The 27214-nt window shown below is 41.8% G+C and overlaps 1 protein-coding gene across 7 annotated transcripts in view; it reads left to right on the top strand.

The window, feature by feature from the left end:
• Positions 1-2306: 2306 nt before the first annotated feature.
• The window catches only part of ODAD2 (outer dynein arm docking complex subunit 2), a 69035-nt gene continuing 44127 nt past the window's right edge, over positions 2307-27214 (top strand). Inside the window, exons 1-5 of one of the 7 annotated variants that reach the window (XM_051834409.2) lie at positions 2307-2924; positions 6503-6609; positions 6806-6942; positions 9522-9638; positions 26993-27198. In XM_051834409.2, coding sequence (XP_051690369.1) covers positions 6862-6942; positions 9522-9638; positions 26993-27198 — 404 coding nt within the window. In that variant the 5' untranslated portion in view covers positions 2307-2924; positions 6503-6609; positions 6806-6861. The remainder of the gene's footprint in view (positions 2925-6502; positions 6610-6805; positions 6943-9521; positions 9639-26992; positions 27199-27214) is intronic. The other 6 variants (XM_051834403.2, XM_070069678.1, XM_051834405.2 and 3 more) reach the window with 6 other exon arrangements.

Below are 27214 nucleotides of genomic sequence, written 5' to 3' on the forward strand. Positions count from 1 at the left end.
TGGAGGTCTACGTGGGAGCTCTGAGAACTTGCTGACAGTGTCTATTTAGGTGTGGTGCTGATGTCTCCGGAGACGCATGCCTTCCCTGGTTGCTCCGGGAGAGGGATTAGAGACAACTGCGTTCTTTCGTGTTTTCTTGGGAGGCTCTGCGTTTAGGTAGGTAAAAAATTAAAGGAATTCAGTACCTTCTTCTCAAATTAACTTTCGTCTCACAAGTAGTATATTCTGGACCCCTCAACTCCAAACTTTTCCTTAAGCCACGTCTATTTGCAAATCTCTGCTTGGGATAATAATATCTTGATATCTACCTTAACTTTGGATATGGGATTGTCCTTTACCTTTAATTTTTTTTAAGATTTACTTTATTTGAAAAGCAGAGTGACACAGGGAGAGAGAAGGGGAGAGACAACAAGCTTCCATTCACGTGTTCATTCCCCAAATGACCACAACTGCCAGGGCTGTGCCAGGCTGAAGCCAGGAGCCTGCAACTCTGACTGGGTCCACCACGTGGGTGGCAGAGGCCCGAGCACTTGCGCCATTTCCACTGCTTTTGCAGGCACATTAGCAGGCAATTGGATGGAAAGTGGAGCAGACAGGACACAAAGCAGCGCTCCAGTATGGGATGCATTGTAAGTAGCAGCTTAACCCACTGCTCCACAGTACCAGCTCCAGCTTTTTAAACTTTAGAATCAAACTTTTCTGAGTGACTGTGATTCTACAAAAAAAAAAACAGTTTTAAAGATAGGAAATAAACTGTGTAGCAGATCTGAACCCCATGCACTGAACAATGTAGCTGCACAAGAGGCCATCAGCTGTACAGTTTTGTTATGCCTGTTCCATTATTTGCTGAATGGGTGCGCTTGAGTAGCATGTCCCACCTCCTTGTCTTTCTACTTGGGCCACCAGAATATTGAATCACTGAACTCCTATGGCCTTGAAAATGTTCAGACACTAGGTTCCCTTTGGGCCACAGCACACACTGGTGTGCTATTTTTATTCTTGGAACTGGGGTCTGTTGTTTTCCTAAAGTCTGTATCCCCCCCTTTCCGGCTCCAGAGTCAATGACTCCCCGGTGTCATAATGGAGGGTGTATATTGTTAGTGCACGAAAAGTGCCATGATGCCGGAAAGGCATTCATCATCAGGACTTTAGAAAACACCCACACACAGACTGGAGCACAATTCCAAACACTCTCTGCAGGTGCCATGGAGGGAGACTGGACATGCAGGATTTTCAACCCAGAACATCCCTGGGCTGGTCCGACTCTGGCCCTGACTGAATGAGCAGCCTAAAGCAAGTCGCTCCCTGGCTTGGTTTCTCCACCTGGAAAACAGCGGTGCCAGCAGTGCCTTCCTGGTGGGGTGACAGCATCAAAGGATGAATGAACATTAATAACGCAGTGAGGACAGTGCCTGGCTCAGAGGACTCCCTTGAGGGTCTCCCTTTGCACAGCCCGCTCCTCACTGCCCTTTCACACACACACAGAGGGGGAATCTGAATATTAGAAATGATTCAGGGCAGTGCTGTGGTGCAGTGGGTTAAAGCCCTGGCTTGCAGCACCAGCATCCCATTTGGGCTCTGTACTGAGTCGTGGCTGCTCCAGCTCTCTGCTGTGGCCTGGGAAGGCAGTTGAAGATGGCCCAAGTCATTGGGCCCCTGCACCAGCGTGGGGAAGACCCGGAGGAAGCTCCTGGCTCCTGGCTTTGGATCCGTGCAGCCCCAACCATTGTGGCCTATTGGGGAGTGAACCAGCGGAAGGAAGACTCTCTCTCTCTCTCTGCCTCTCCTTCTGTATGTAACTCTTTCCAATAAATCTTAAAAAAAAAAAAAAAAAAAAAAGATTCACAGAGCTCTGCTGCATGAAGCAAGACCAGGACATCAAGCCACCTCCCTTTGGGAAATTTCTCTCTCTCTCCAGTTGCCCTCGCTCTCACTGTAGCTTGTAGGGGTGACCTAGGGTGAGGGCAGGCTCAGTTGATGGGGTTCAAGTTTGCCTACCCCCAAACGCAGAAGCAGATCACAAGACGTCCACGTGAGAGGTGCCCTTCCCAAACCCACACAGTTAACAGACCAGACCTACTTTAGGCGTTAGTTCGCTTGGGGAGTTGCTCAGAGCAAAGTTTTATTTCCTCGGACCGGCCAAGGAGACCCTGAGAAGGCAGAGTTCCCTAAAGGAATGGCCTGAGAGGCAGCTGCCGGGGCTCTCCAGCCAGCGGGAGCAGGGAGCGCCCAGCACGTGGACAAGCGGGGGGCGGGGGTGGGGGTTCTTCCTCTGTGGAACGTCCGTCTTCACACCGTGCACGCTCCAAACGGACAAACGTTCCTTGGTGGTGGTGGTCTAGAGCCGAGTCCAACGCTGGGAGAGTGGCCTCCGCAGGAACGCGCTCTGAACCAGGAGCGGGAGCGAGGGACCCGCGCACACTCCCTGTCCCCGGGCACGCATCAAGTCCTTGCCGGGATCCTAAGGCCACGGTTACCAAAACAGGGGAGCTGCGGCAGGCAGCAGGCTGCAGTGCCGGCGGAACCAGCGGGGAGCACCGCCAGAGGCGCCCCGCAGCGCCTGAGCCTGGACTTTGGGGGCGGCGCCACCGAGGCCACCCACAGGGGCGGAAGTTGATCGCGTCCTAGCAACCGCGGCGCGGTGCGCTGTGCGCGGTGAGCGGAGCAGGTGCGGGCAGGTGAGTGCGGCTGCGGGGTCGCGCCGCCTGGCGCTGGGAGCTCCGCAGCCCGCTGTCTGATCACGAAAAGCTTCGGTTTCTCTCGCCGCCTAACTTTTCTCTCCGCCGGCTGAGCTTCGCTCGCTCGCGCCCTCTCTGCCTCGCTGAGCCCCTGTCTCCGCCGGGGTCCCGCGCCTCCGACGAGCGGCCCGTGCACCGCGTTTGGCTTGCGTTGGCTGCAAAACGCTGTTCAAGTCAGCGCTGAAAGTAAGTTTTCTGTGGGTTTCACTGCGGGGTTTATTCACTCTCAGAATCCGCCGTCCTAGACCCGGCGGAACGCCTGCGTTTTCCAAAGGCTTCAGTTAGCGTCTGCTCAGGTGTTAACGGAAACCGTGCGCAGCTGATACTTGGGGGTTTCGCCAGCCCACACGCAGCTGCAGAGCAGTTCTCAGTCCATCTACTCCAATACATGTTGTTTTTCTTTTTTAAGCTTTATTTATTTATTTGAAAGAGTTACACAGAGAGAGGAGAGGCAGAGATAGAGAGGTCCTCCATCCGCTGGTTCACTCCCCAGATGGCCGCAATGGCCAGAGCTGCGCTGATCCAAAGCCAGGAGCCAGGAGCTTCTTCTGGGTCTCCCATGCGAGTGCAGGACCCCAAGGAGCTGGGCCATCCTCCACTGCTTTCCCCAGGCCATAGCAGAGAGCTGGATTGGAAGTGGAGCAGCCGGGATTAGAACCGGCGCCCATGAGCTTCAGGCCAAGGCTTTAACCCACTGAGCCCCAGCGCCAGCCCCCCAATACATGGCTTTTTTTTTTTTTACAGGCAGAGTGGACAGTGAGAGAGAGACAGAGACAAGGTCTTCCTTTTGTCGTTGGTTCACCCTTCAATGGCCGCTGCGGCCGGCGCAGCGCCGCGCTGATCCGATGGCAGGAGCCAGGTGCTTCTCCTGGTCTCTCATGGGGTGCAGGGCCCAAGCACTTGGGCCATCCTCCACTGCACTCCCTGGCCACAGCAGAGAGCTGGCCTGGAAGAGGGGCAACCGGGACAGAATCCGGTGCCCCGACCGGGACTAGAACCCCGTGTGCCGGCGCCACAAGGTGGAGGATTAGCCTAGTGAGCTGTGGCGCCGGCCAATACATGGCTTTTGTGACCTGCTTTGTTAATGCTGATTGAATATTCTTGACTCAAGATCGCAGACAATAACCCTACATCTACAATAGAGTTTTAAATACCAGTAGTGCTGTGTTCGCATTGCACTCAGGCGTGTAAGGAAGCAGCCGGTGCTTCCAACTTGAGTAGGACTGTGTGAACACAGCAGCTCCAGAGGCACCAGTCCTGCGCAGATGGGCAGATAGCTGGCCTTCTTTGTCCTCATCACTAAATGCCAGTGATAGGTCCCCTTCCTATCCATTCTGATAACTAGCAACCCCTAAAGCATTTCTGTCTACTAAGAGCCAGTGATCTGGATACCTGTTACTGGATTTCGAAATTTAGTACAGCACAGAAAGTGAACTCTGAAGTCATTTCTATAGAATTTGTACTTCTCAGCCTTTATAATGATGGAGGGAAAAGTTGACTGTGGTCTATATTTAATTTATAAACGTTTATCAGATATTCTGGGAGAAAGATTGTAATAATCAGTGTCACTGGAAATGAGAAAATGGGAGCCGGTGCAGTGGTGCAGCTGGTTAAGCCTCCACCGGCAGTGCCCTCATCCCATATGGGCACTGGTTCCAGTCCCTCTCTGCTGATGACCTGGGACAGCAGCAGAGAGTGGCCCAAGTGCCTGATCGTGGTGCTAACAGCATGAAGGAGACCCTGCCGAAGCTCCTGGCTCCTGGCTTTTGTCTGGCACTGCCCTGTCTGTTGTGACTGCTTGGGGAGTGACCCAGCAGAAGGAAAATGAGAAAAAATGAGAAACAAATAGATAATATAGGTTAGGGGGAAGGCCTTAAATATTCGTTATAAATTGTCAGAGCTTGTTAGAAAAAGTGGATCTTATTTAATGTTACAGATAATGGTACCTTTTTGAAGATTTTTTTGAAGATTTATTTTATTCATTTAAAAGGCAGAGATGGAGAGAGAGGGAGAGACAGAAAATATTCCATCCCAAGATCTTTTTTCTCTATTTACCCAAAGTGAGATTTGTTTCATTTCAATTTATGTTTTAAATTTTATGCTAGTCTATTTTGGTAATCTATTTAGATAAACAGGCTTAAAAAGAAGTAGTTATTCTTTTTTATTTTTTTAAAAGATTATTTATATTGATTGAAATTCAGAAGTCAGAGTTACAGAGAGAGAGAGAGAGAGGTCTTCCAGCTGCTTGTTCACTCCCCAATTGGCCACAATAGCTGGAGCTGCGCCAATCCGAAGCCAGGACCCAGGAGCTTCCCCTGGGTTTCCCACGTGGGTGGAGGGGCCCAATGACTTGGGCCATCTGCCAGTGCCTTCCCAGGCCATAGCAGAAAGCTGGATAGGAAGTGGAGCAGCCAGGACTTGAGCCGGCACCCATACGGGATGCCAGCACTGCAGGCGGCGGCTTTACCTGCTATGCCACAGCACCGGCCTCTGTAGTTACTCTTAACATCTCTCACATATGCTGTTAAGAAAATTGTGAGTCACAATAAAATATTACTATTATAGGCAGAGTATATTGGTAGAGAATATAATACTTGAATTTCTTGAATATTTTGCTGATAATATAGTATCCTCACATAAGTATATTCTCTACTAATCTATTTAGACTTGTATTATGCAATAATATTCTGTTTCTTATTAATTCAGAAGACACATAGGGAACTCACAGGTCTCTCAGAATCCTGTTCATCAGTCATTGGTTGATGCAGATATTGTGGGTGTGAGAAACAGAATAACTGAATTCAGCTTAGTAGCATGATTCTCAATGATAGTGGCCCAGTTACGATGGGTGTTTCTCACCTGTCCTCCAGGCACCAGCAAAGCCATGAACCCTTGACGCAACTTCCTGCAGTCCTTTTTTTTTCTTTTCAACTTTTATTTAATAAATATAAATTTCCAAAGTACAACTTTTTAATTATAGCAGCTTTTCCCCCCTTAACCTCCCTCCTACCCGCAACCATCCCATCTCCCACTCCCTTCCCCATCCCATTCATCACAATTCAAAAGAAGACTCAACTGCACTAAATATGTAAAAGTCACCGAAGTTGATGGCCCAGAGAGTGAAATCCAGATGAAGACTGCCATGCTACTTAAGCAGCTGGAGCCGCACCTTCGCAGGCACTTGCTGAAACACATTTCCCCGTGAGTCTTCGTAAAGAGGAAAACTCAAAAATTCAGCTATAAAAGCTGCTTTCAGTTTTAGAGAAAAACATGAGAAATGTAACGTGTGGAAGTCATTGCTATGGATTTCTTAACATAGAACAAAATCTTATTTGATTTCCTTATAATACTTCTAAAAATTTAAATGTAGTTAAAAATGCTAAAGCATTCTAGTGGGGCTTCATTCAGTTGAAGACGTTAAATGTCCTGTTTCTTCTAAATGACTCTTAAGACTATTACATGAGTTATTAAGTTATAAGGCACATACCACATAGGGTTTGTATAGTCCAAAACTTTTAATTTTTCCAATATTTTAGTGTTATTATTAAGAAACAAGGTGAACTTTAATTGAGTATATTTAATATTCAGTTCAACATGAATCACTACTTCCTTGATATATTGATAGTGTTGTTAAAAAATTATAACCTGGCTAAAATTAACTTTAATTACAAAAATAAATTTTCTCTTATTCAATGGAATGTTCACATGTCTCCTGTAGATTCTGTTTTAGTGCATGCGCGTAAATTTTTAACCATTTATTTCAGAGAAATATATTTAAATCCAAAAATTGTGAAGAAAGATATAAAGCTTCTAAAACGTTTCTCAGGAAAAGGAGAACAAACAGTTTTGGAATCTATTGAATACGCTTCAGGTTTGTGTTTTCTCAGATTCATTTTATGTTATATTTTCAAAATCTTATTTTCAACATGAATTCAATTGCTTCATTATAACTGGATGCTTAAGAAAATGAAACCATAAAATTTCAACAGTATTTATTTGGTTGAAGCCAACACATTTTACAGAACTGCGGTAAAGAAGCTCATTAATTGCTTGATGATTGGTTTCAGATTATGAATTTTCAGATGGATGTCGAGCTCCACCTTGGAGACGGATTTATGGGGAAATGTGTTATGTGCTGGTGAAGCCACATGGTGTGGAAAGTTGGTGCATTACTTGTAGTGCAGAAGGAGTATTTTTAAATGGTGTAAGTAATTGTTTAAAAACGGAACTGAAGCCAGTGGACAGGTTCTTAGCTAGGTGTGCATGAATGTGGGCGTGGCTCAGGGGTTGACTCTCTGAGACAATGAAATAGTTTTATGGGGTGAAAGCTATGCACTTGCAAAGCAAATCCAAAGTCTTGTCAGTCAGCATCGGCTTCATTGTCATTGCGTTCATTAAACCTGTCTAATAGGAAGAGTCTTCAGAGTGACCCACTCCTCTTTATAAAACCAAAACCTCTTCAAGGTAATCAGCTGAGTAGTTGTGCAAACATTAAAGGAAACAAAAGGCAAGAAAGGAACACAGAGGTAATAGAGAAGTACTGCAGCGTCCATACTATGAGTTGGAGGGAAATGGAAAGCAGAGACAGTCACACAAGTACGACGTTGGAAGATGTGTCCCACGAGCTGAGATCCAGAGCTCTGAGGAGTGGGTGCTACCCAGTGAATGCTGGTACTGCAGGAGCGTAGAACTAGGACCCAGACCTTTGAACATGTAGCTCTGGCCTACCAGCAGTAACAGGAGGATGTGAGAGGCTGGTTCCGGGACTATGGGGGGAAAACCCTGGAAACGAACCAGCTGTTGGTGCTGAAAGTGACTGCCCCTGCCAGGTGTACAGGGCCCTCGCAGGGCACCAGGCAACCCGGAGGATGTGTGCCCTCCTTTCTCTTCTGGGTTGTCAGTCTTCCTTTAGCTTTCTGCTGCCTGAACCCAACCTAACATTACAAAGGAAAAATATAATTTTGCAGGTCCCCAGTCCAACCAGCCCAAAGCAGAGTCTGAGTGGGTGCGCTTTGCACTGAGAGAAACAGCACACAGCCTCCGGAGTCATGAGGCTGAAAACACTTAGCTGTGTCACTGAACCTAGCTAGAACGAGCTTTCTTCTCTAACCAGTGTGCTCTCGGTGTCTGGTAGTCCCAAGCAAAACTCCACCAGGAGGATGCAAATCCTCACTGGGGACCCAGCAATCACAGGGAACTGCTTGGAGATGTTTTACACCTTGGTTTCGGTTGAGATCAAAATGCTGGTTTACCCGTTGCTATCTGTTCTGACTTGCCTTTTGTGCTGTTCTTATTGCTATCACACTGCACTAACTTTTGCATACAGAAGGTAGACACCTAGATGATTTTTGCTTTTGGTTTGCTTTGATATTTTAAAAGAAGGTCGTCTTTAATTAGAAAATAAAAGATAATGGAAGGAATGATTTTCTTTGACCTTTGAGACATGGACAAGGACTCTTTGTAGCAAAGGCTATTGATCCATGCACATACATCTGTGTTTGGTATGGAAGCATCTAGGTATTCCTCAGTTTAGAAAATCAAAGACAAAGCCCATAAAACTGTTCATTAAGTGAACATTCAAATCACACTGCAGTTTTATGTACATATATGCTAGTATATACACAGATATGCACAGATATTATATGCATACATACATTTATATGTAAGACTACAGTTATATATAATCAGATTTCAAAAAATTTGTGGACAAAATGGAGTTAAAAGGTAACTTTATGGGTGAGTATTTGGTTTAGCAGATAAGATAGTGTATGGGAGACCAACATCCCATATCTGAGTGCCTGGGTTCAAGTTCTGGCTCTACTCCCTACCCCCTGCTCATGTATACTATGGTTTTTGGTTATGGGGATGGGGGGGGCAACAGATGACGGCTCAAATAGCTGGGTCCCTGCCACTCATATGGGAGCTGTGTTCCCAGCTCCCAGCTTCAGCTTGGTCCAGCCCCAGCTGTTGCAGGCATCTGGAGAATGAACCCGTGGATGAGAGCTCTCTCTCTGTCTCAGTCTGATAAATAAAATACACATTTTTTAAATGAAAAATTAAAACATTAAATATCGCTGTGTATTTTGGTGGAAAAATATTTGAAATCCACATGTGAGGTGTCCTCAAAAAGTTCATGGAAAATGTGTATTATGAAGCCATTGTGCACGGATTTCAAATTTTGCACCAGAATTAACTTTATTTCATGATCCGTGATCTTTTTGATGTTCTTTTGCATATTTATATATGCAGTTATATGGCATATATGCATATATGTATACATATACACACACACACACATAATCCATCAAGAGAGAGTAATCTGGGAAACAAGGAGAGAAGATGGAGGAGGCTCGGAGTGTGGAGGGAGAGTTACCCTGGAATGAACATGAGTGGGTCGCAGGCACTCTGCATGCAGAGCAGGGGCAGAGGGTAGAGAAACAAGCTCTCCTGCGGTGGCCCACGCCTTTTACGACTTCATCAACTAAGGCTCTTTTAGTCATCATGCATTTCATACGGAGGAGAGCAGAAGCAGGGGGCTCTCGCCTACCGCTGTGTAGCTGGATGCCCTGAAAACCAGAGGGGGTCTCTAAGTGCTTGCTGAAAGAGTGCATGGACCAGGGAGTGAGTGGGTGACCTGAGTTATGTATGGGGAAGGACTTTGACTTGCACGTTTCATGTACAAAGGTCGCCGCCTGAGTTCTGTTCAGAGAAAAAAGCGGTGTGTGTACCTAGATTCTGATGTGATCTTCTTGCTATTAATCACACAACATTTTTCTCCCAAAGGGCAAAACAGATGCTGGAGATGAAATTAATTATGAGAGAAAAAGTGCAATTTACAAGGACATTGTCACATTTTTAAGAGAAAAATCAGTAATATTTTCAGAAAATATGTCTAAACATGTAAGTTTTAAGTCTCTTTTGAACTCTTGTAACATTGTGTTACTCAACCGCAGCTTTCTCATAGAAAATTGCATAAGAAAACTGCCTATTTTTAAACCTGCTTTTAGTTATCACAGCATTTTCTACAGTATAGTGGAGAATAAATATCGTAAATATTTCACTTTAAAATGTTTCTGATTGTCTTTTTAGATTGTAGGTGTAATTCTAAAAATGCTTTCTACATAGGACTTTTTCATCTTCCCTTTTGAATTAAAATCTTTTTAATTAATTAATTTATTTTTTTGACAGGCAGAGTGGACAGTGAGAGAGAGAGAGAGAGAAAGGTCTTCCTTCTGTTGGTTCACCCCCCAGTGGCCGCTGCAGCCGGCACGCTGCGCTGATCCGAAGCCAGGAGCCAGGTGCTTCTGGTCTCCCATGCGGGTGCAGGGTCCAAGCACTTGGGCCATCCTCCACTGCCCTCCCGGGCCACAGCAGAGAGCTGGACTGGAAGAGGAGCAACCAGGACAGAATCCGGTGCCCCAACCGGGACTAGAACCCGGTGTGCCGGTGCTGCAGGTGGAGGATTAGCCTAGTGAGCCACGGCGCCGGCCCTGAATTAAAATCTAACAACAGAAGATTCAGTCCTGTTAAGGAAGCCTAGATGTCTAATGACTTCCATCCTTTCTGTTCCTCCTGTGATTGTGGTCTTACAGGATGTTACAATGAGGGTCAATTGCATATTCACGAGAACTACATAATTTTTGTGTATTCCATGTTTCTGAAATAGTGCTGGACACAGAAACTAGTCAATGTAATATTTTCTGAAGTTAAGATACTGCGCAGGCAGAGGATTAGCCTACTGAGCCGCAGCACCGGCACACCGGGTTCTAGTCCCGGTTGGGGCACCGGATTCTGTCCCGGTTGCCCCTCTTCCAGGTCAGCTCTCTGCTGTGGCCAGGGAGTGCAGTGGAGGATGGCCCAAGTGCTTGGGCCCTGCACCCGCATGGGAGACCAGGAGAAGCACCTGGCTCTTGGCTTCGGTTCGGTGCAGCGCGCCAGCCGTAGCGGCCATTTAGCGGGTGAACCAACAGAAAAGGAAGAGCTTTCTCTCTGTCTCTCTCTCTCACTGTCTAACTCTGCCTGTCAAAAAAAAAAAAAAAAAAGATTCTGTTTGAAGCTGAAGGCGGAAAGGAAAGGAGATGCAAGATATGTAGGGTGTGCTAAGGAGACAGTGTGCTCCAGGCTGCTTCTCCAGCCCATAGGTTTAACTTAGGAGAGCGTAGCCATTGTCTGGCCAGCCCCGCCACTTCTGGAGGGCACCCTTCTGTCAGGCTCCGCTGCTCCCATCCTGAAACTCCTTCCTCTGTCTGTCTGCGAGTTCTTTTGTTTCCTGCTTGTTTGGTCACCTGATTCCTGCATCTCAGTTTTACTTTTATGTTGGTTTTTATCTTGGTGATATACACACATAAAATATATAATTGGCCATTTTAGCTATTTTTAAGTGTATAATTCAGTGAAGTTAATTACATTCACAGTGTTGGGCATTGTTACTGTCAGTATCCAAATCTTTCTCATCACTTCACACTAAATAAAACTCTGCACCCATCAGACAGTAGCTCCCCACTTCTACTCCCCCAATCCCCTGGTAAACTCTGCTTTACATCAGTGGAATCATAATGTTTGTCCTTTTGCACCTGGCCTGCTTTATTTAACGGCGTGTTTTCCATTTTGTAACATGTTTCAGAACTCCATTCCTTTTTATGCCTGAATAATATCTTACTTATGTATATGCCACATTTTATTTATCCACTCATCTACTGATGGACACCGGGGTTGTGTCAATCTTTTAGCTAATGTGAACAGTACTGCTATGAATATTGGTGTAAAAGAATCTGTTTGAGTTCCTGTTTTCAATTTTTAGGGGTATTTACCTAGTAGTGGAATTGCTACATCATATGATAATTCTATGCTTAATTTTTGGAGGAACCACTAAACTGTTTTCCACAGTGGTTGCACCATTTTACATTCTCTCCAACAATGTGCAAGTTTTCTCCTCATCCTTGCCAATAATTAGTATTTGTGGTTGTTGCTGCTTAATTATGGATATCATTATAAGTTTAAGGTGGTATCCTGTTGTGGTTTTGATTTTTAGGTATCTAATGATCAATGATGTTTAACATACTCTCATGAGATTACTATTTTATATCTTCTTTGCACATTTTTAAAAACTAGATTATCTTTTTGTTGTTGAGCTATTGGAATTTTTACATATTCTGGTTATTAATCTCTTGTCAGGTAGAAGATTTACAAATATCTTCTTGTATTTTGTGGATCATCTCTTCACTCTTGAAGTCCATTTTTTTTTCTTTTGTTGCCTCTGCTTTTGATTTCATGGTTAAGAAACTATTGCCAAATCCAAGGTCATGAAAATGTCTTCTTCTAAGATTTTATAGTTTTACCCCTTTAATTTAGTCTGATTCATTTTGAGTTCATTTTCGAAAATGATGTAAGGCAAGGCTTCTGGTTCATTCTTTGGCATGTAGATATCCTGCACCACTTGTTGAAGAGGCGGCTGTTTTTCCCCATTGAATCGTCTTGACATCCTTTTTGAAAATCAGTGGCCATAGATGGAAAGGTTTGTTCCATTGTGCTGAATGTCTTTTGCTAGTATCACACTTACAGAAGTACTGTAGCTTTGCAGTGGATTGGAACTGGGAAGTGTGAGTCCTCGAACTTCTTGTTTTTCAAGACTGTTTTGGCAGTTTAGAATTCTTTGACACTTAATATTTAGAATTTTGAATTTTAGACTTGGTTTTACCATTTCTGCTAAAAAATGCCATTGGGATTTTCAGAATGATTTCATTGAATCTTTAGATTACTTTATATAGTATTATTATTTTAATAATATTAAATCTTCCAACCTATGAATATAGGATACCTTTCTATTTGTTTGGGTCTTTAATTTCTTCCAACAATAATTTGCACTTTTCAGTGTAAAGGTCTTGCTCTCCCTTTACCTTTATTAAGTATTCTTTTTGTTGCTACTATAGATGGAATTATTTCCTTAATTTCATATTTTATTGCTCACTGAGAGTATGTAGGAATGCAACTGATTTTGAATGGTACATTCAAGATTATATTCTGCAAATTCACCGAGTTTATTAATACTTTGTGTGTGTGTGTGTGTGTATTCATTAGAATTTTCTACATAGAAGACAATGTCCATTTGTGAACAGAGTGAGTTTTACTTCCTCCTTTCTAATTTGCATTCTCCTTTCCACGCCTAATGGCGCTGGCTAAAACTTCCAGGATTATATTGAATAGCAATGGTGAGAGTGGACACCCTCTTCTGGTTCCAGATCTTAGTGGAAATGCTTCCATTATTTCCCCATTCAATTTGATGCTTGCCTGTGAGTTTGTCATGTATTGCCTTGATTGTGCTGAGGGATGTTCCTTCTACACCCAATTTGCTTAAGGCTTTTATCATGACAGTATGTTGTATCTTATTAAATGATTTCTCTACATCTTTTGTAATAATCTTATGGTTCTTATTCTTCAGTTCGTTAATGTAATATATCACATTTATTTATTTGCATATTTTGAACCATCCCTGCATACCAGGAATAAATCCCATTTGGTCTGGGTTGAAGGATCTTTCTGATGTGTTGTTGGATTCGATTAGCTACTATTTTTTTGAGGATTTTTATGTCTGCATGTTCATCAGAGAAATTGGTCTACAGTTTTCTTTCTCTATTGTATTTTTTTCTGGTTTAAGAATTAAGGTGTGGCCGGCGCTGTGGCTCACTAGGCTAATCCTCTGCCTTGGGAGGATGGCCCAAGTGCTTGGGCCCTGCACCCGCATGGGAGACCAGGAGAAGCACCTGGCTCCTGGCTTTGGATCAGCATGATGCGTCGGCCACAGCGGCCATTGGAGGGTGAACCTTTCTCTCTGTCTCTCTCTCTCTCACTGTCCACTCTGCCTGTCAAAAAAAAAAAAAAAAAGAATTAAGGTGATGCTGGCTTCACAGAAGGAGTTTGGGAGGATTCCCTCCCTTTCCATTGTTTTGAATAGTTTGAGAAGAACTGGAATTAGCTATTTAAAAGTTGGTACAAATCAGCAGTGAAGCCATCTGGTCCTGGAATTTGCTTTGTTGGGAGAGTCTTTATTATTGACTCAATCTCCAGCTTGGTTATTGCTCTGTTCAGATTTTCAGTGTCTTCAGGGCTCAATTTTGGCAGATTGTCTGTGTCTAGGAATCTATGCATTTCTTCTAGGTTTTCCAATTGTTTGGCATACAGCTCTTTGTGGTAATTCTTGATGATTCTTTTTATTTATGTGGTATCCTTTATTACATTTCCTCTTCCATCTCTGATTTTACTAATTTGGGTCTTTTCATTTTTATTGATTAGTTGGGCCAATGGTATACCAATTTTGTTTGTTATTTTCAAAAAACCAGTTTTTCATTTCATTAATCTTTTGTATTTTTCATTTCAATTTTGTTTATTTTTCTCTAATTTTTCTTAAAGATTTATTTTATTTATTTGAAAGACAGAGTTACAGAGAGAGGTAGGGACAGAGAGAGGTAGGGACAGAGAGAGAGAGAGAGAGAGGTCTTCACTCCCCAGATGGCCACAATGGCCAGAACTGCGCCTATCCGAAGCCAGGAGCCAGAAGCTTCTTCCAGGTCTTCCACGTGGGTGCAGGGACCCAAGGACTTGGGCCTTCTTCTGCTGTTCTTCCAGGCCAGAGCAGAGAGCTGGATCAGACGTGGAGCAGCCGGGACTAGAACCGGCGTCCATATGGGATGCTGGTGTTTCAGGCCAGGGCTTTAACCGAATGCACCACAGCACCGGCCCCTTTTTCTCTAATTTTAATTATTTCTTTCCTTGTACTAATTTTGGGTTTGGCTTGTTGTTGTTGTTGTTTTTCTAGGTCCTTGAGATACATTTGTAGCTCACTTATTTGATGCCCTTCCAATTTCTTGATGTAGGCACTAATTGCTGTAAACTTTCCTCAGCACTACTTCTGCTGTACCACATAGATTTTTATGTTGTATTTTCATCTTCATTCGTTTCCAGAAATGTTTTATTTCCATTTGATTTCTCTGTGACCCACTGTTCATTCATGAGCATATTGTTCAGTCTCCATGTGTTTGCATATCCCATGCCCTATCACGTAGTCACAGGATTCCCACAGTCAGTGCAGAGGATCTGCTCTCTGCCCCACAGGGCTGCCCCGTCCATGGAAAGAGCAGAGAAGTCCCCAGACCAGCTGCCTGTGGGTGCTCCACCTGGCAGTTTGCGTCCCGGAGCCTGTGATGGGTTGAGAGGATGGGAGCACTCACAGTCCTAGGTGTGTGTCCAGCCCTCTGTAACCCTCCAAGCCAGACTCGACATCTGTGGCTACCATGCACATGCGAGAGCTGCCAAAGCCTCTGCTGGTGTCAGGGTGGCGCCTTCTCCCTGCCTGTTGCCAGGTACCCTTGTGTGGAGATGGGGAGAAAATAAATGTGAATAGGTGGGTACCCTGCCCTTGGCTAGGGCTTTCTGCCAGACTCATAGTCTGTGTGGTCCCCAGGCTCTCCCTCAGGCGCAGTCACCAGCGGCACAGGTTGCCACAGTCTGCTCTCACCTCACTCTCAGAATCCGGCATCTCCTCCAGTCCCCAGCTGCGGAATCCTGGGTGGTGTCCTCTCTCCCTGCTGCACATCTGCACTTTCCTTTTGTAGAATTTCCACTTCTCTCCAGCCCGCCCCCTGGGAATGCACTTCCTCCACTTTTCTTCTGCTTTCTTGCCCTGGTCAAAATCAGCAAGTCTTTTCCCTATCCAGCCTTCTTGGAATCCACACCGCCTGTATTTTTAAAATTTTTAATTGAGATAACATTTAAATACAGTGACAGTACACATCTTAAGTGTGTGATTTAATGATTTTTGACAATATTTGTGCAATACCTCAATCAAGTTATAAAACATCATCATCACTCACCAGAAAAGGCCTCCATAACCAATTTCATTTAATTTTTCTCTTCCATGGGCAACCACTGTTCTGATATCTATCATGGTAGGTTAGTTTTGCCTATGACTTTATTTTTTTAAAGATTTATTTATTTATTTTAAAGGTAGAGTTACAGAGAGGCAGAGAGAGAGAGAGAGATCTTCCATCCACTGGTTTACTCCCCTGGATGGCTACAACAGCCAAATCTAGACCAGGCTGGCATCATTAGCCAGGAACTCCATCCTTGTCTCCCACAGGGGAGCCGGGGGCCCAAGCACTTGGGCCATCTCCCATTGCTTTCCCAGGTACATTAACAGAGTGCTGGGTCAGAAACAGAGGAGTGGGGGCTCACATCAGCCCTGCAATGTGTAATGCCAGCATTGCAAGTGGCAGCTTAACCTGCTGTGCCACAGTGCCAGCCCCTAGTTACTTATTAAATAACCAGAGTCTATATGTTATTAGTTTATGTCAGATATTAGTTCTGTCAGGTATATGGTCTACAAATATTTTTTCCTAGTTTTTGGCTTGTCTTTTCATTCTCCAACCAATGTCTTTCAAAGAGTAATTGTCCAACATATTAATTTTTGTTTGTATTTTATCTAGTGAAATTCTGCCAGACTCCACATTTGGCAAAGATTTTTTCTTGACTATTTTCTTCTAGAATTTTTAAAATTTTATGTATTACACTTAGCCCATGATCTCTTTTAGTTTAATTTGGATAGATGAGTCAAAGTTTTTTTCTTTTGTATACACATCTAGTTGTTCCAGCACCATTTTCATAAAACTATAATTTCTCCACTGAATTATCTTTATATCTTTGACAAAATTTAGTTGTTCATGTGTGTAGTATATTTCTAGACATTCCCTTCTGTTTATTGATGTCATATTTATTTTTACAACAGTACTACACTGTCTTGATTACTATAGCATTACAGCAAGTCATGAAGCCAGATAGTGTAAATCCTCCAATGTGCTCTTCTTTGTAAAAGATCTTTGGCTATTCTAGGTCTCTTGCACATCCATAAGAATTTTAGAGTTACCCTGTCAATTCCTTAAAAAAAAGTGAAGAAATTATGATTCAGGTTGTGTTGAATCTGTAGGTGAATTTGGGAAAATAAACATCTAACAGTATTGAGTTTTTCAATCCATGAACATAGTATGGCTGTCACAGTGGTTCCTTCTTATCTGCAAGTTTGCTTTCTGTTGTTTCACTTATGCCTAGTCAATGGTGGTTAAAAATATTAAAAAGAATATCCCAGTGATACACAATTCATAGGTTCTGAATAGCATGATAATTCCACACCGTCTGCCTCCATCCCGCCCAGGACATGAGTCACCCCTTGTATAGAGTCGGAGTAGGGAAACTTTTTCCTGCCAAGGTCCATTTGAATATTTAAATAATTCAAAGCCATACAAAATTATCTACTTAAAAATTAGTCTACTACAGACGTTTTGAATTTCTGGTCCTGCCTGAGGTTGTCTTTGCAGAGCCTGACCAAATGATTTTGCAGACTTCACACTGTATGTGCTACCTACCTGTTAGTCACTTAGTGGCCATGTCAATTATCAGATTGTGTGAATCACAATGCTTACGTTCATGTGACCCTTAGTTTACTTAATAGTGGCCCCAAAGCACAGGAGTAGTGATGCCAGCAATCCAAATATGCCAAAGAAGTTTTAAAGTGCTTCCTCCAGTGAAAATGTGAAAGTACTGTAAGATATTTTTATAGAGAAACCACATTCATGTAACTTTTATTATAGTATATTTTGATAATTGTTATATTTTGTTGTTATTTTATTATTGTGAATCTCTTACTGTGCCTAATTTATAAATAAAATAAAATTTGGTAATAGAAATGTATATATAGGATAAATAGTATATTTAGTATTACATAAAAGGTATCTCCTAGGAATCTAGGAACATGTCTCACATGGATAAGAGACGATAACTGTACTTAATTTCTGTCAGTGATATTTTGTAGCTTTCAATATACAGGTTTTATGAAGCAATTGTGAAACATAACTGTAAGTGTTTTATATTTAGGGACAATTATTACAAGTAGTTTTAAATGTTCCACTTCTGATTGATTGTTGCAACTACATAAAATACATTTGCTTTTTATATATTGATTTTATATCCTGAAACCTTACTAAACCCACTTATTACTTCTAGTATCTTGTTTGTGGATTCCGGAGGGTTTTCTACATAGATTATTATATTGACTGTGAATAATGATCAGTTACTTCTTCCTTTCCCTTCTCAGTGCCTTTTATTTCCTTTTTTTTTTTTTTTAAGATTCATATATTTACTTGAAAGAGTTACACAGATAGAGAAGGGGAGGCAGAGAGGGAGAGAGAGAGACAGAGAGGTTTTTCATCTGCTGGTTCACTCCCCAGATGGCTGCAATGGCCAGAGCTGCGCTGATTGAAGCCAGGAGCCAGGAGCTTCTTCCAGGTCTCCCGCGTGGGTGCAGGGGCCCAAGCACTTGGGCCATCGTCTACTGCTTTCCCAGGCCACAGCAGAGAGCTGGACTGGAAGTAGAGCATCGGGGGCCCATATGGAATGCTGGCACTGCAGGTGGCAGCTTTACCTGCTACGCCACATTGCTGGCCCCCTATTTTTTTTAATGCACTAGTTGGAACCTCTAGTAAAAATATTTAATAAAAATTGTCTCTTTTTCCTGATCTTAAAGGAAAAGTCTCCAGTGTCACATTAGGTATACTGTTGGCCATCCTCATGGTTGAGAAAGTTCGCCTCTATTCTGATTTGTTGAGAACTTTAATTAGGAGTGGATGCTGGACTTGATCAATTTGTTTCTGTTGTGCCTGTAGAAATAATCATGTGTTATTTTTTTTTAGCTCATTGATGAGATGAATTGCATTGATTGATATTTCAAAAAATAAACCATCCTTACATTTCTGGGATATTCCCCACTTGTTCATATTATCAATTTTTTTGTATTATTGGATTTAATTTACTAGAATTTTGTTATAGCATTTAACATCTATATTGATGAGGTTATTGGTGTATAGTTTTTTTTTTATTCTTTTTCTTTTTTTTTCCTGTGGATTTTTTTTAACTTTTATTTAATGAATATAAACTTCCAAAGTACAGCTTATGGATTACAATAGCTTCCCCCCATAATGTCCCTCCCACCCGCAACCATCCCCTTTCCCACTCCCTCTCCCCTTCCATTCACATCAAGATTCATTTTTGATTCTCTTTATATACAGCAGATAAGTTTAGCATACATTAAGTAAAGATTTCAACAGTTTGCTCCCACACAGAAACATAAAGTGAAAAATACTGTTTGAGTACTCGTTATAGCATTAAATCTCAATGTACAGAACACTAAGGACAAAGATCCTACATGAGGAGTAAGTGCACAGTGACTCCTGTTGTTGACTTAACAAATTGACACTCTTGTTTATGGCATCAGTAATCACCCTAGGCTCTTGTCATGAGCTGCCAAGGCTATGGAAGCCCCCTGAGTTCACTGACTCTGATCATATTCAGACAAGGCCATGGTCAAAGTGGAAGTTCTCTCCTCCCTTCAGAGAAAGGTACCTCCTTCTTTGATGACCTGTTCTTTCCACTAGGATCTCATTCGCGGAGATCTTTCATTTAGGTGTGTTGTTTTGTTTTGTTTTGCCAGAGTGTCTTGGCTTTCCATGCCTGAAATACTCTCTTGGGCTTTTCAGCCAGATCCACATGCCTTAAGGGCTGATTCTGAGGCCAGAGTGCTGTTTAGGACATCTGCCATTCTATGGGTCTGCTGTGTATCTCACTTCCCATGTTGGATCATTCTCTCCCTTTTTGATTCTATCAGCTAGTATTTGCAGACACTATTCTTGTTTATGTGATCCCTTTGGCTCTTAGTCCTATCATTATGATCAATTGTGAACAAAAATTGATCACTGGGACTAGTGAGATGGCATTGGTACATGCCACCTTGATGGGATTGAATTGGAATCCCCTGGTATGTTTCTAACTCTACCGTTTGAGGTAAGTCAGCTTGAGCATGTCCCGAATTGCACATCTCTTCCCTCTCTTATTCCCACTCTTATATTTAACAGCGATCACTTTTCAGTTAAGTTTCAGCACTTAAGAAGAATTGTGTATTGATTACAGTATTCAACCAAAAGTTTTCTTTAATGTCTTCGATTTTTTATGAAAGTAAAACTGACTTTATAAAATGATTTTGGGAGATTGTCTCCTCTTAGATTTTCTGAAAGAGTTTCATAGTATTGGCATTATTTCTATATTAAATATTTGGTAGGGGCTGGCGCCGTAGCACAGTAGGTTAATCCTCCGCCTTGCAGCTCCAACATCCCATATGGGCACCAGGTCTAGTCCCAGCTCTCCTCTTCCGATCCAGCTCTCTGCTATGACCTGGAAAGGCAGTAGAAGATGGTGCAAGTGCTTGGGCCCCTGCACCCACTTGGGAGACCTGAAAGAGGCACCTGGCTTCTGGCTTCGGATCAGCACAGCTCCAGCTGTTGCGGCCATCTGGGGGGTGAACCAATGGACGGAAGATCTCTCTCTCTGTCTCTACCTCTCACTGTCTGTAACTCTACCTCTCAAATAAATAAAATCTTTATAAAAAATATTTGGTAGAATTCACCAGTAGCCATCTTGGGCTTAAGTGATTTTTTTTTTTTTTTGAGATTTTATTTATTTGAGGGGCAGAGTTGCAGAGAGAGAGAGAGAGAGAGAGAGAGAGAGATCTTGCATTGTTGCTTCACTCCTGAAAGAGCTGCAAAGGCCAGAGCTGGGCCAATGCAAAGTCTGAAGCTGGGAACTACTTCTGGGTCTACCACCTGGTTGCAGGGGCCCATTCATTGGGCCATCTTCCACTTCTTTCTCAGGCCATTAGCAGAGAGCTGAATCAGAAGAGGAGCAGCCTAGACATGAACTGGTGCCCATATGGGATGCCGGCAACACAGATGGAGGCTTAGCCCACTATGCCACAGTGCTGGCGCCCTAAGTCCCTAAATGGTATTTATGTGAAAGTTTTAACTATAAATTAAATTTCTTTGATAGCTACAGAGCTATGCAGTTTCTCTCTCTCTCTCTCTCTCTTCCTCCCTCCCTCCCTCCCTCCCTTCCTTCCTTCCTTCCTTCATTTTTTTTTATTCAAGAAGTAGAGAGAAACAGGCAGGCAGGCAGACAGACAGGGTTCTCATCTACTGGCCCACCCCCTAAATGCCCTCAACAGCCAGGACTGGGCTGGAGCAAAATCTAGAGCTGATGACTCAGTCCAGGACCCAGGCATTCGAGACAGACACTCCCAGCTGCCTCCCCGGGTTGGCACTGTTAGGAAGTTGGAATCAAACCTGGCACTCCTGTATAGGATGTAGACTTCTTGTCCAACATCTTAATTGGTAGGACAAACACCTGTCCACATCTATGTCTTCCTGAGGGAGCTTTGGTAGATTGTCTCTTAAGGAATTTGTCCATTTCATCTGAGTTGTAGGATTTATTGGCATAAACATGTTGATAGTATTATTATTAGCCTTTTAATATATATGGGATTTGTTGCCTACATTATTGCTCTCATTCTTAATATTGGCCATTTGTGTATTATTTGGTCTTGATCCATCTGACTAGAGCGCTATCAATTTTCTACATTTTTTCAACTAGCTTTTGATTTAATTGGTTTTTCTCTATTTTTCTTTTTTACTTCACTTTGATATTTGTTATTTCTTCTGTTTACCCAGGGTTTCATTTACAAGAGTAAATTCCCCTACTTTAGAAAATTATGATGCATTTAATTTAATCTAGTCATATTGTCATTTAAAGGAATTTTGAAGATTTCAGTTATTAATAACATTTTACTCAGAGTATATAGAATAAGGTATCACACACTAAAAATATTCAGAATTTTTCAAAAGATTCTCTAATTCAGAGAATTCATATTCAGTGATGGGATATGGTTTTTTTTTAATCTCTTGGTTCTCACAAGGAGCATTTCTAGCTATTATTGTTATATAATCAAATGTTGTATTTGAAGTGAGTTACTTATAGATAGTATAGAGTTGGGTCCTTTTTCAAATCTACTCTGAGTTATTGATGTGTCTATTGATGTGTTTAAATTGTTTTTGTTTAATTATTGATATATTAGTGGTGAAATCTGCCGATTTTGGTTTGTTTTCTGTTTGTTCCCTATGTTTTCATTTTTCTGTTTTCTCCTGTTTATATATGTTCCTTAGATAATTTTTAGTAATCCATTTTAATTAATCCCTAGTGTTTTGAAAATATCTTTTTGCATTTTGTAGTGGTTGATATAGCTTTAGTGATTGATGTAGGTATTATATTTTATATATGAAAAGTATAATCTGTTGGTTTGACATTTTACCAGTTGAGTGAAGTATAAAACTTTGTCTCTCTCTAAGTCTGTTTCACAATGTCTCATTTATAATTGTCTTTGTTCTCTCTATATACATTGATAACTATTTAAGTGTTATAAATTTTGCTTTCACCATCAAATATTGAGAAAACTCGAGAAAGAAAGTCTTTCGTATTTGCCTATACTGTACTCTTTCCATTGTTCTTTTCTTCCTTTTTGATGTTGCTTTTATCTTTAATTTATCATAATCTTTCTTTTTTATAACTTCTGTTAGCCGTCCTTTTAGGTAAGTTTTTGGAGACAAATTTATTTCATTTTTCTTCACCTGACAATGTTTTGATTTCCCCTTCACTTCTGAAGAATATTTTCATAGGATATAGTATTCTGATTTGATAATTGTTTACTTTCAAAACTTAAAAGTTTTCCCAAGTCCTCTGGCTTCTATGAGAAATCTGCAGTTATTTTGTTTTTCCCTTACAAAGAACTGTTTCTCACTGCTTGCAGAAATGTTCCTTCTGGAACCTGTTCTGTGCACAGTGGCTTTCAGTTGTTGCCTGCATTGCTGGCATCCTGCCTGCTCCACTGTGTACCCAGCTCCCTGCTAATGCACCTGGAAAGCAGTGGAAAATGGTCCAAATACTTTGGTTTCTGTCACCTACTTGAGAGACCCGGTTGGAATTCCTGGCTCCGGGCTTTTGCTTGGCCCAGTCCCAACCATTTAGGGACTGGCCATTTGTGGAGTGAACCAGTGGAGGGAAGATCTCTTTCTCTCTGCCTCTCCCCCTCTTTGTCACTCTGCATTTTCAATAAATAAATATACCTTTTTTAAAAAAAGAATTTTCCGGGGCCAGTACCATGGCTCACTTGGTTAATCCTGCACCTGTGGTGCCGGCATCGCATATGGATGCCAGTTCTAGTCCTGGTTGTTCCTCTTCCAGTCCAGCTCTCTGCTGTGGCCTGGGAAGGCAGTGGAGGATGGCCTGGGTGTTTGGGCTCCTGCACCCACATGGGAGACCAGGAGGAAGCACCTGGCTCCTGGCTTCAGATTGGCGCAGCTCCGGCCGTGGCGGCCATTTGGGGGGTGAGCCAGCAGAGGGAGGACCTTTCTCTGTCTCTCTCTCTCTCACTGTCTGTAACTCTGCCTGTGAAATAAATTAAAAAAAAAAGAAGAAGAATGTTCCTCAGTCAGCCTTATGGAATTTTATTATTATGTAGTAATAATTATTCATTGATGCATTTTATGATGACTGCTCTAAAATGTTAGAATATTACAACACCTATTTTATTTTGTTATAAGCATCTGTTCCTTGTCCTTTCTTATGCAAGCTGTTATCTCTGGGTTCTGATGACACTCCGGGTTTTATTAAAATATTTTCCTTTAGCAGACCTTCTCTGACACCTCACTGGGATAGGTCTGGGGATACTTCAAGGTGAGGGTCAAAGTTCAGGGTCTCTGCTTACAACTGATCCACAACCCTGTTGGGAGAGGATTCGTTACCACTGGGCAGAGGTCTCCCCAGTAGGTGCTGCTGACCCACCCTCACTGGGAGGGGAGAGGACTTTGTTGTATATTTCCAATGAAGCCTGCACTTAAACCACCGAAAGTGACCCTATCAGGCAATCACACTTGTATTGCTTGTCTTGAGATGATGGTATGCTTTTTCTTCTTTATATTCTGATGATTTGATGATGAAATAGATTTTCAGGTATTGATCTCCTGTTGAGTTCTGGGGTAAATCCTTCTTAGATGTCTTACCCTGTTTATATATCGCTGGGTATAATTTGATAACATTTTTCTGAACATTTTTTATGTCTGTATTCATGAAGGATATGAGTTAATAGTCATGTTTTAATGTTTGAATCATTTTATTATCTGGGTAATGTGGCCTCATAAAATGAGCTGAGAAATACTCATTACTTTCTTCTTTCTAGAAATCTTTGGTAGAATGACTGTTACTCCTGTCTTAACTATTTGCTAGAATTTACCAGAGAACTCATCTGTACCTGGAACTTTCTTTGTTAGGAGGTTTATAAAGTGGTAATTTAGTTTCTTTCATAGATATGGAACTATTCAGATTTATTTTCTTGAGATTTGAATGTTTGTGTTTTCCAATTAATTTGTACATATTGTGTAGCTTATCTAATTTATGTGCATCACAAGTACAATATTCCATTATTATCCTTTAATGTCTAGATGATCTGTTGTGGTGTCTCCTCTTTCATTCCTAATATTGGTCTGTTTTTTTCTTGATCATTGTGAATAGAAATGTGTCAATTTTATTGATCTTTTCAAAGAACCAGATAATTATTTCATTGATTTTCTCTATAATTTGTCTGCTTTCAGGTTTATTTCTGCTCTTAATAATTTTCCTAGTTTTGCTTTCTTTAGGTTTAATTTACACTTTTTAAAAATTTTTTAAGTTGGAAGCTTAGATCAATGATTTAAAACCTTTATTTTTTGTACTAAGTTTTACATTTCTGTATAAACACATCATAAACAATGTCCCATAGATTTTGATATGTGGTATTTTTATCCAAATCAATATATTTGAGGATTTCTTCAGACATCTTTATTTTAGTGATTTCTAATTCCATTGCAATGTATTATGAAAAGATGTTTTTTATGATTTTTCTTCTCTTAAATTTGTTGAGATTAATTTTATGGCCCAGCATATGGTGTCTTTTGGCGAATTTTTCCTTATGCATTTGGGAAGTCTGTGTGTTCTGCTCTGTTGGGGGGCATATCCTGCAAGCGTTGATTATGTCGAGTTGGTTGATGGTGGTGCTCGAGTCGCCCATATCCTTCTTCTTGTTGTTGTTATTGTTTTACTTGCTCATTTTATTGATGACTGAGAAGAGTTTTGAAGTCTGATAGTTGTGCATTTACCTATTTTTTCTTGTTTTCCTGTGTTTGCTTCATGTTCTTTGAAGTTCTGTTGTTTGGTCAGTACTCATTTAGAACTTACACCGGTTAATTCTTCATCCTTATGTGCATCTGTCTTTATCTCTGATAATATTACCTGTTTGGGAATCTTATTTCATCTGACTTTAATATAGCTACTCCTGCTTTTTATTATTTACATGAGCAATTTTTCTCTAGCCTTTATTTTTAATGTGCTTTGTCTTTATATATAAAGTGATTTATTTTGACCAAAAGTAACAGAGTTTTCCTTTTTTAATCTAATTGTATGTTTTTTTAGAGATTTATTTATTATTTTATTTGAAAGTCAGTGTTACACAGAAGGAGAGACAGAGAGAGACAGAGAGAGAGAGAGAGAGAGGTCTTCCATCCACTGGTTCACTCCCCAACTGGCCGCAATGGCCAGAGCTGTGTTGATCCGAAGCCAGGAGCCAGGAGCTTCTTCTGGGTCTCCCACACGGGAGCAGGGGCCCAAGCATCTGGGCCATCTTCTACTGCTTTCCCAGACCACAGCAGAGAGCTGGATGGGAAGTGGAGCAGCCGGGACTTGAACTGGCACCCATATGGGGTGCTGGCACTGCAGGCAGCAGCTGTACCCGCTACAACCACAGGGCCGTCCCCTAATTGAAGTTTTTCAACAATTTTCATTTGATATAACTACTAATATAGTTTGATTTAAATGTACTGTCTTCCTAATTCTATTCGTTGTACACATTTTTGCCCCCTTTTGAATTAAATGAGCTTCTAAGTAATGGTTCCATTTTATTCATAGCCATCCTCATTTATTATTCACATCTACATTCATTAATTTTATTCATATGTATATTCATTTCTTTATCTTGCCTTCATTTTTCAAAGATTTTTTTACTTAACAAAGTATAAATTTTTGACACATTATTCCACTCACTGTTCTTTTTTAAATATTTATTTATTTGAAAGGCAGAGCTACAGAGAGGCAGAGAGAAAGAGAGGGTCTTCCATCTGCTGCTTCACTCCCCAGATGGCCACAATGGCTGAGGCTGAGCCAATATGAAGCCAGGAGTCAGGAGCTTCTTCCAGGTCTCCCTTATGGGTGCAGGGGCCCAAGGAGTTGGGCCATCTTCTACTGCTTTCCCAGGCCATAGCAGAGAGCTGGATCAGAAGTGGAGCTGCCCAGCCGGGACTCAAACTGGGTATATGGGATGCTGGCACTGCAGGCGGCAGCTTTACACTGCTACACCACAAAGCCAGCCCTCCACTACTTTAAAGATATTATTTTCTGCAGCCGGCACTGTAGTGTAGCAGGTAAAGCCGGCACTTGCAGTGCCAGCATCCCACATGGGCACCTGTTTGACCTGGCTACTCCACTTCTGGCTCCTGGCTTCAGATCGGCACAACTCTGGCCATTGCAGCTATTTGAGGAGTGAACTAGGAAATGGAAGATCTCTCTCTCTCTCTCTCTCTCTCTCTCTCTCTAACTCTGCCTTTCAAATAAATAAATAAATCTTTTTAAAAAAGATTATTTTCTTTATTTTCCAGCATGCTTTCACATGAAGACTCTTGAAATTCTTAATGTTTCTTCCGCTTTATGTAATATGTTACCTTTAGGGCTGTTGTTATGGCCCGGTGGGTTAAAGTCCTGGCCTACAGTGCCAGCATCCCATATGGGCACCGGTTCCAGTCCCAGCTGCTCCTCCTTGGATCCAGCTCCCTGCTTATGTCCCATGACTCTGTCTTTCAAGTAAATTTTTTTTTTTTTTTAAATGTTACCTTTATCTTTGGTTTAAGTAACTTGAATATGATATGTCTCAGTTAATTTAAGGTTTGAGTTTAATTTTTTCTAGGGGTGGTGAGGGATTAATAGGCTAAACCCTGCTATTGTATCTGTGCATGCTGCCACAGAGGTATGAATTGAGAAACACTGAAAAGCTTCTCCTATTGTCTGTTTAACCCCAACGGAGTCCTTGACCTTGAAGGTGACCTTGTGCATCTTTGTCATAAACAATAGAAGTTAGATGTGTCTGAGACTTTGTTTCCTGAGTTTATCACCAGTGTTAATCTTTAGGTAGCAATGGATAATTCAGAAGTGGTACCATTGTAAAAAATTTTCGTAACTTTTTCTTTGTGAAGGCAACCAAATTTAAAGAACAACAACAAATGGAAAAAGATCAGCATGATAAGGCTCTTAAGAAGGAAGAAACAGCCACCTTCCATAAAACTGCATCTGGTTCAGGAAAGAGTACACTGGAGAAGAACCAAATTAATTTTGTGAAAAATCAAATGACCAGGAGATTAGAGCCAAGCTTAAACTGGAAGACAACCCTTGATTTCAAATCGTATGTAGACAGCTGT

Source organism: Oryctolagus cuniculus, chromosome 2 (genome assembly GCF_964237555.1).
Source record: "Oryctolagus cuniculus chromosome 2, mOryCun1.1, whole genome shotgun sequence".
Taxonomy (NCBI): Eukaryota; Metazoa; Chordata; class Mammalia; order Lagomorpha; family Leporidae; genus Oryctolagus; species Oryctolagus cuniculus.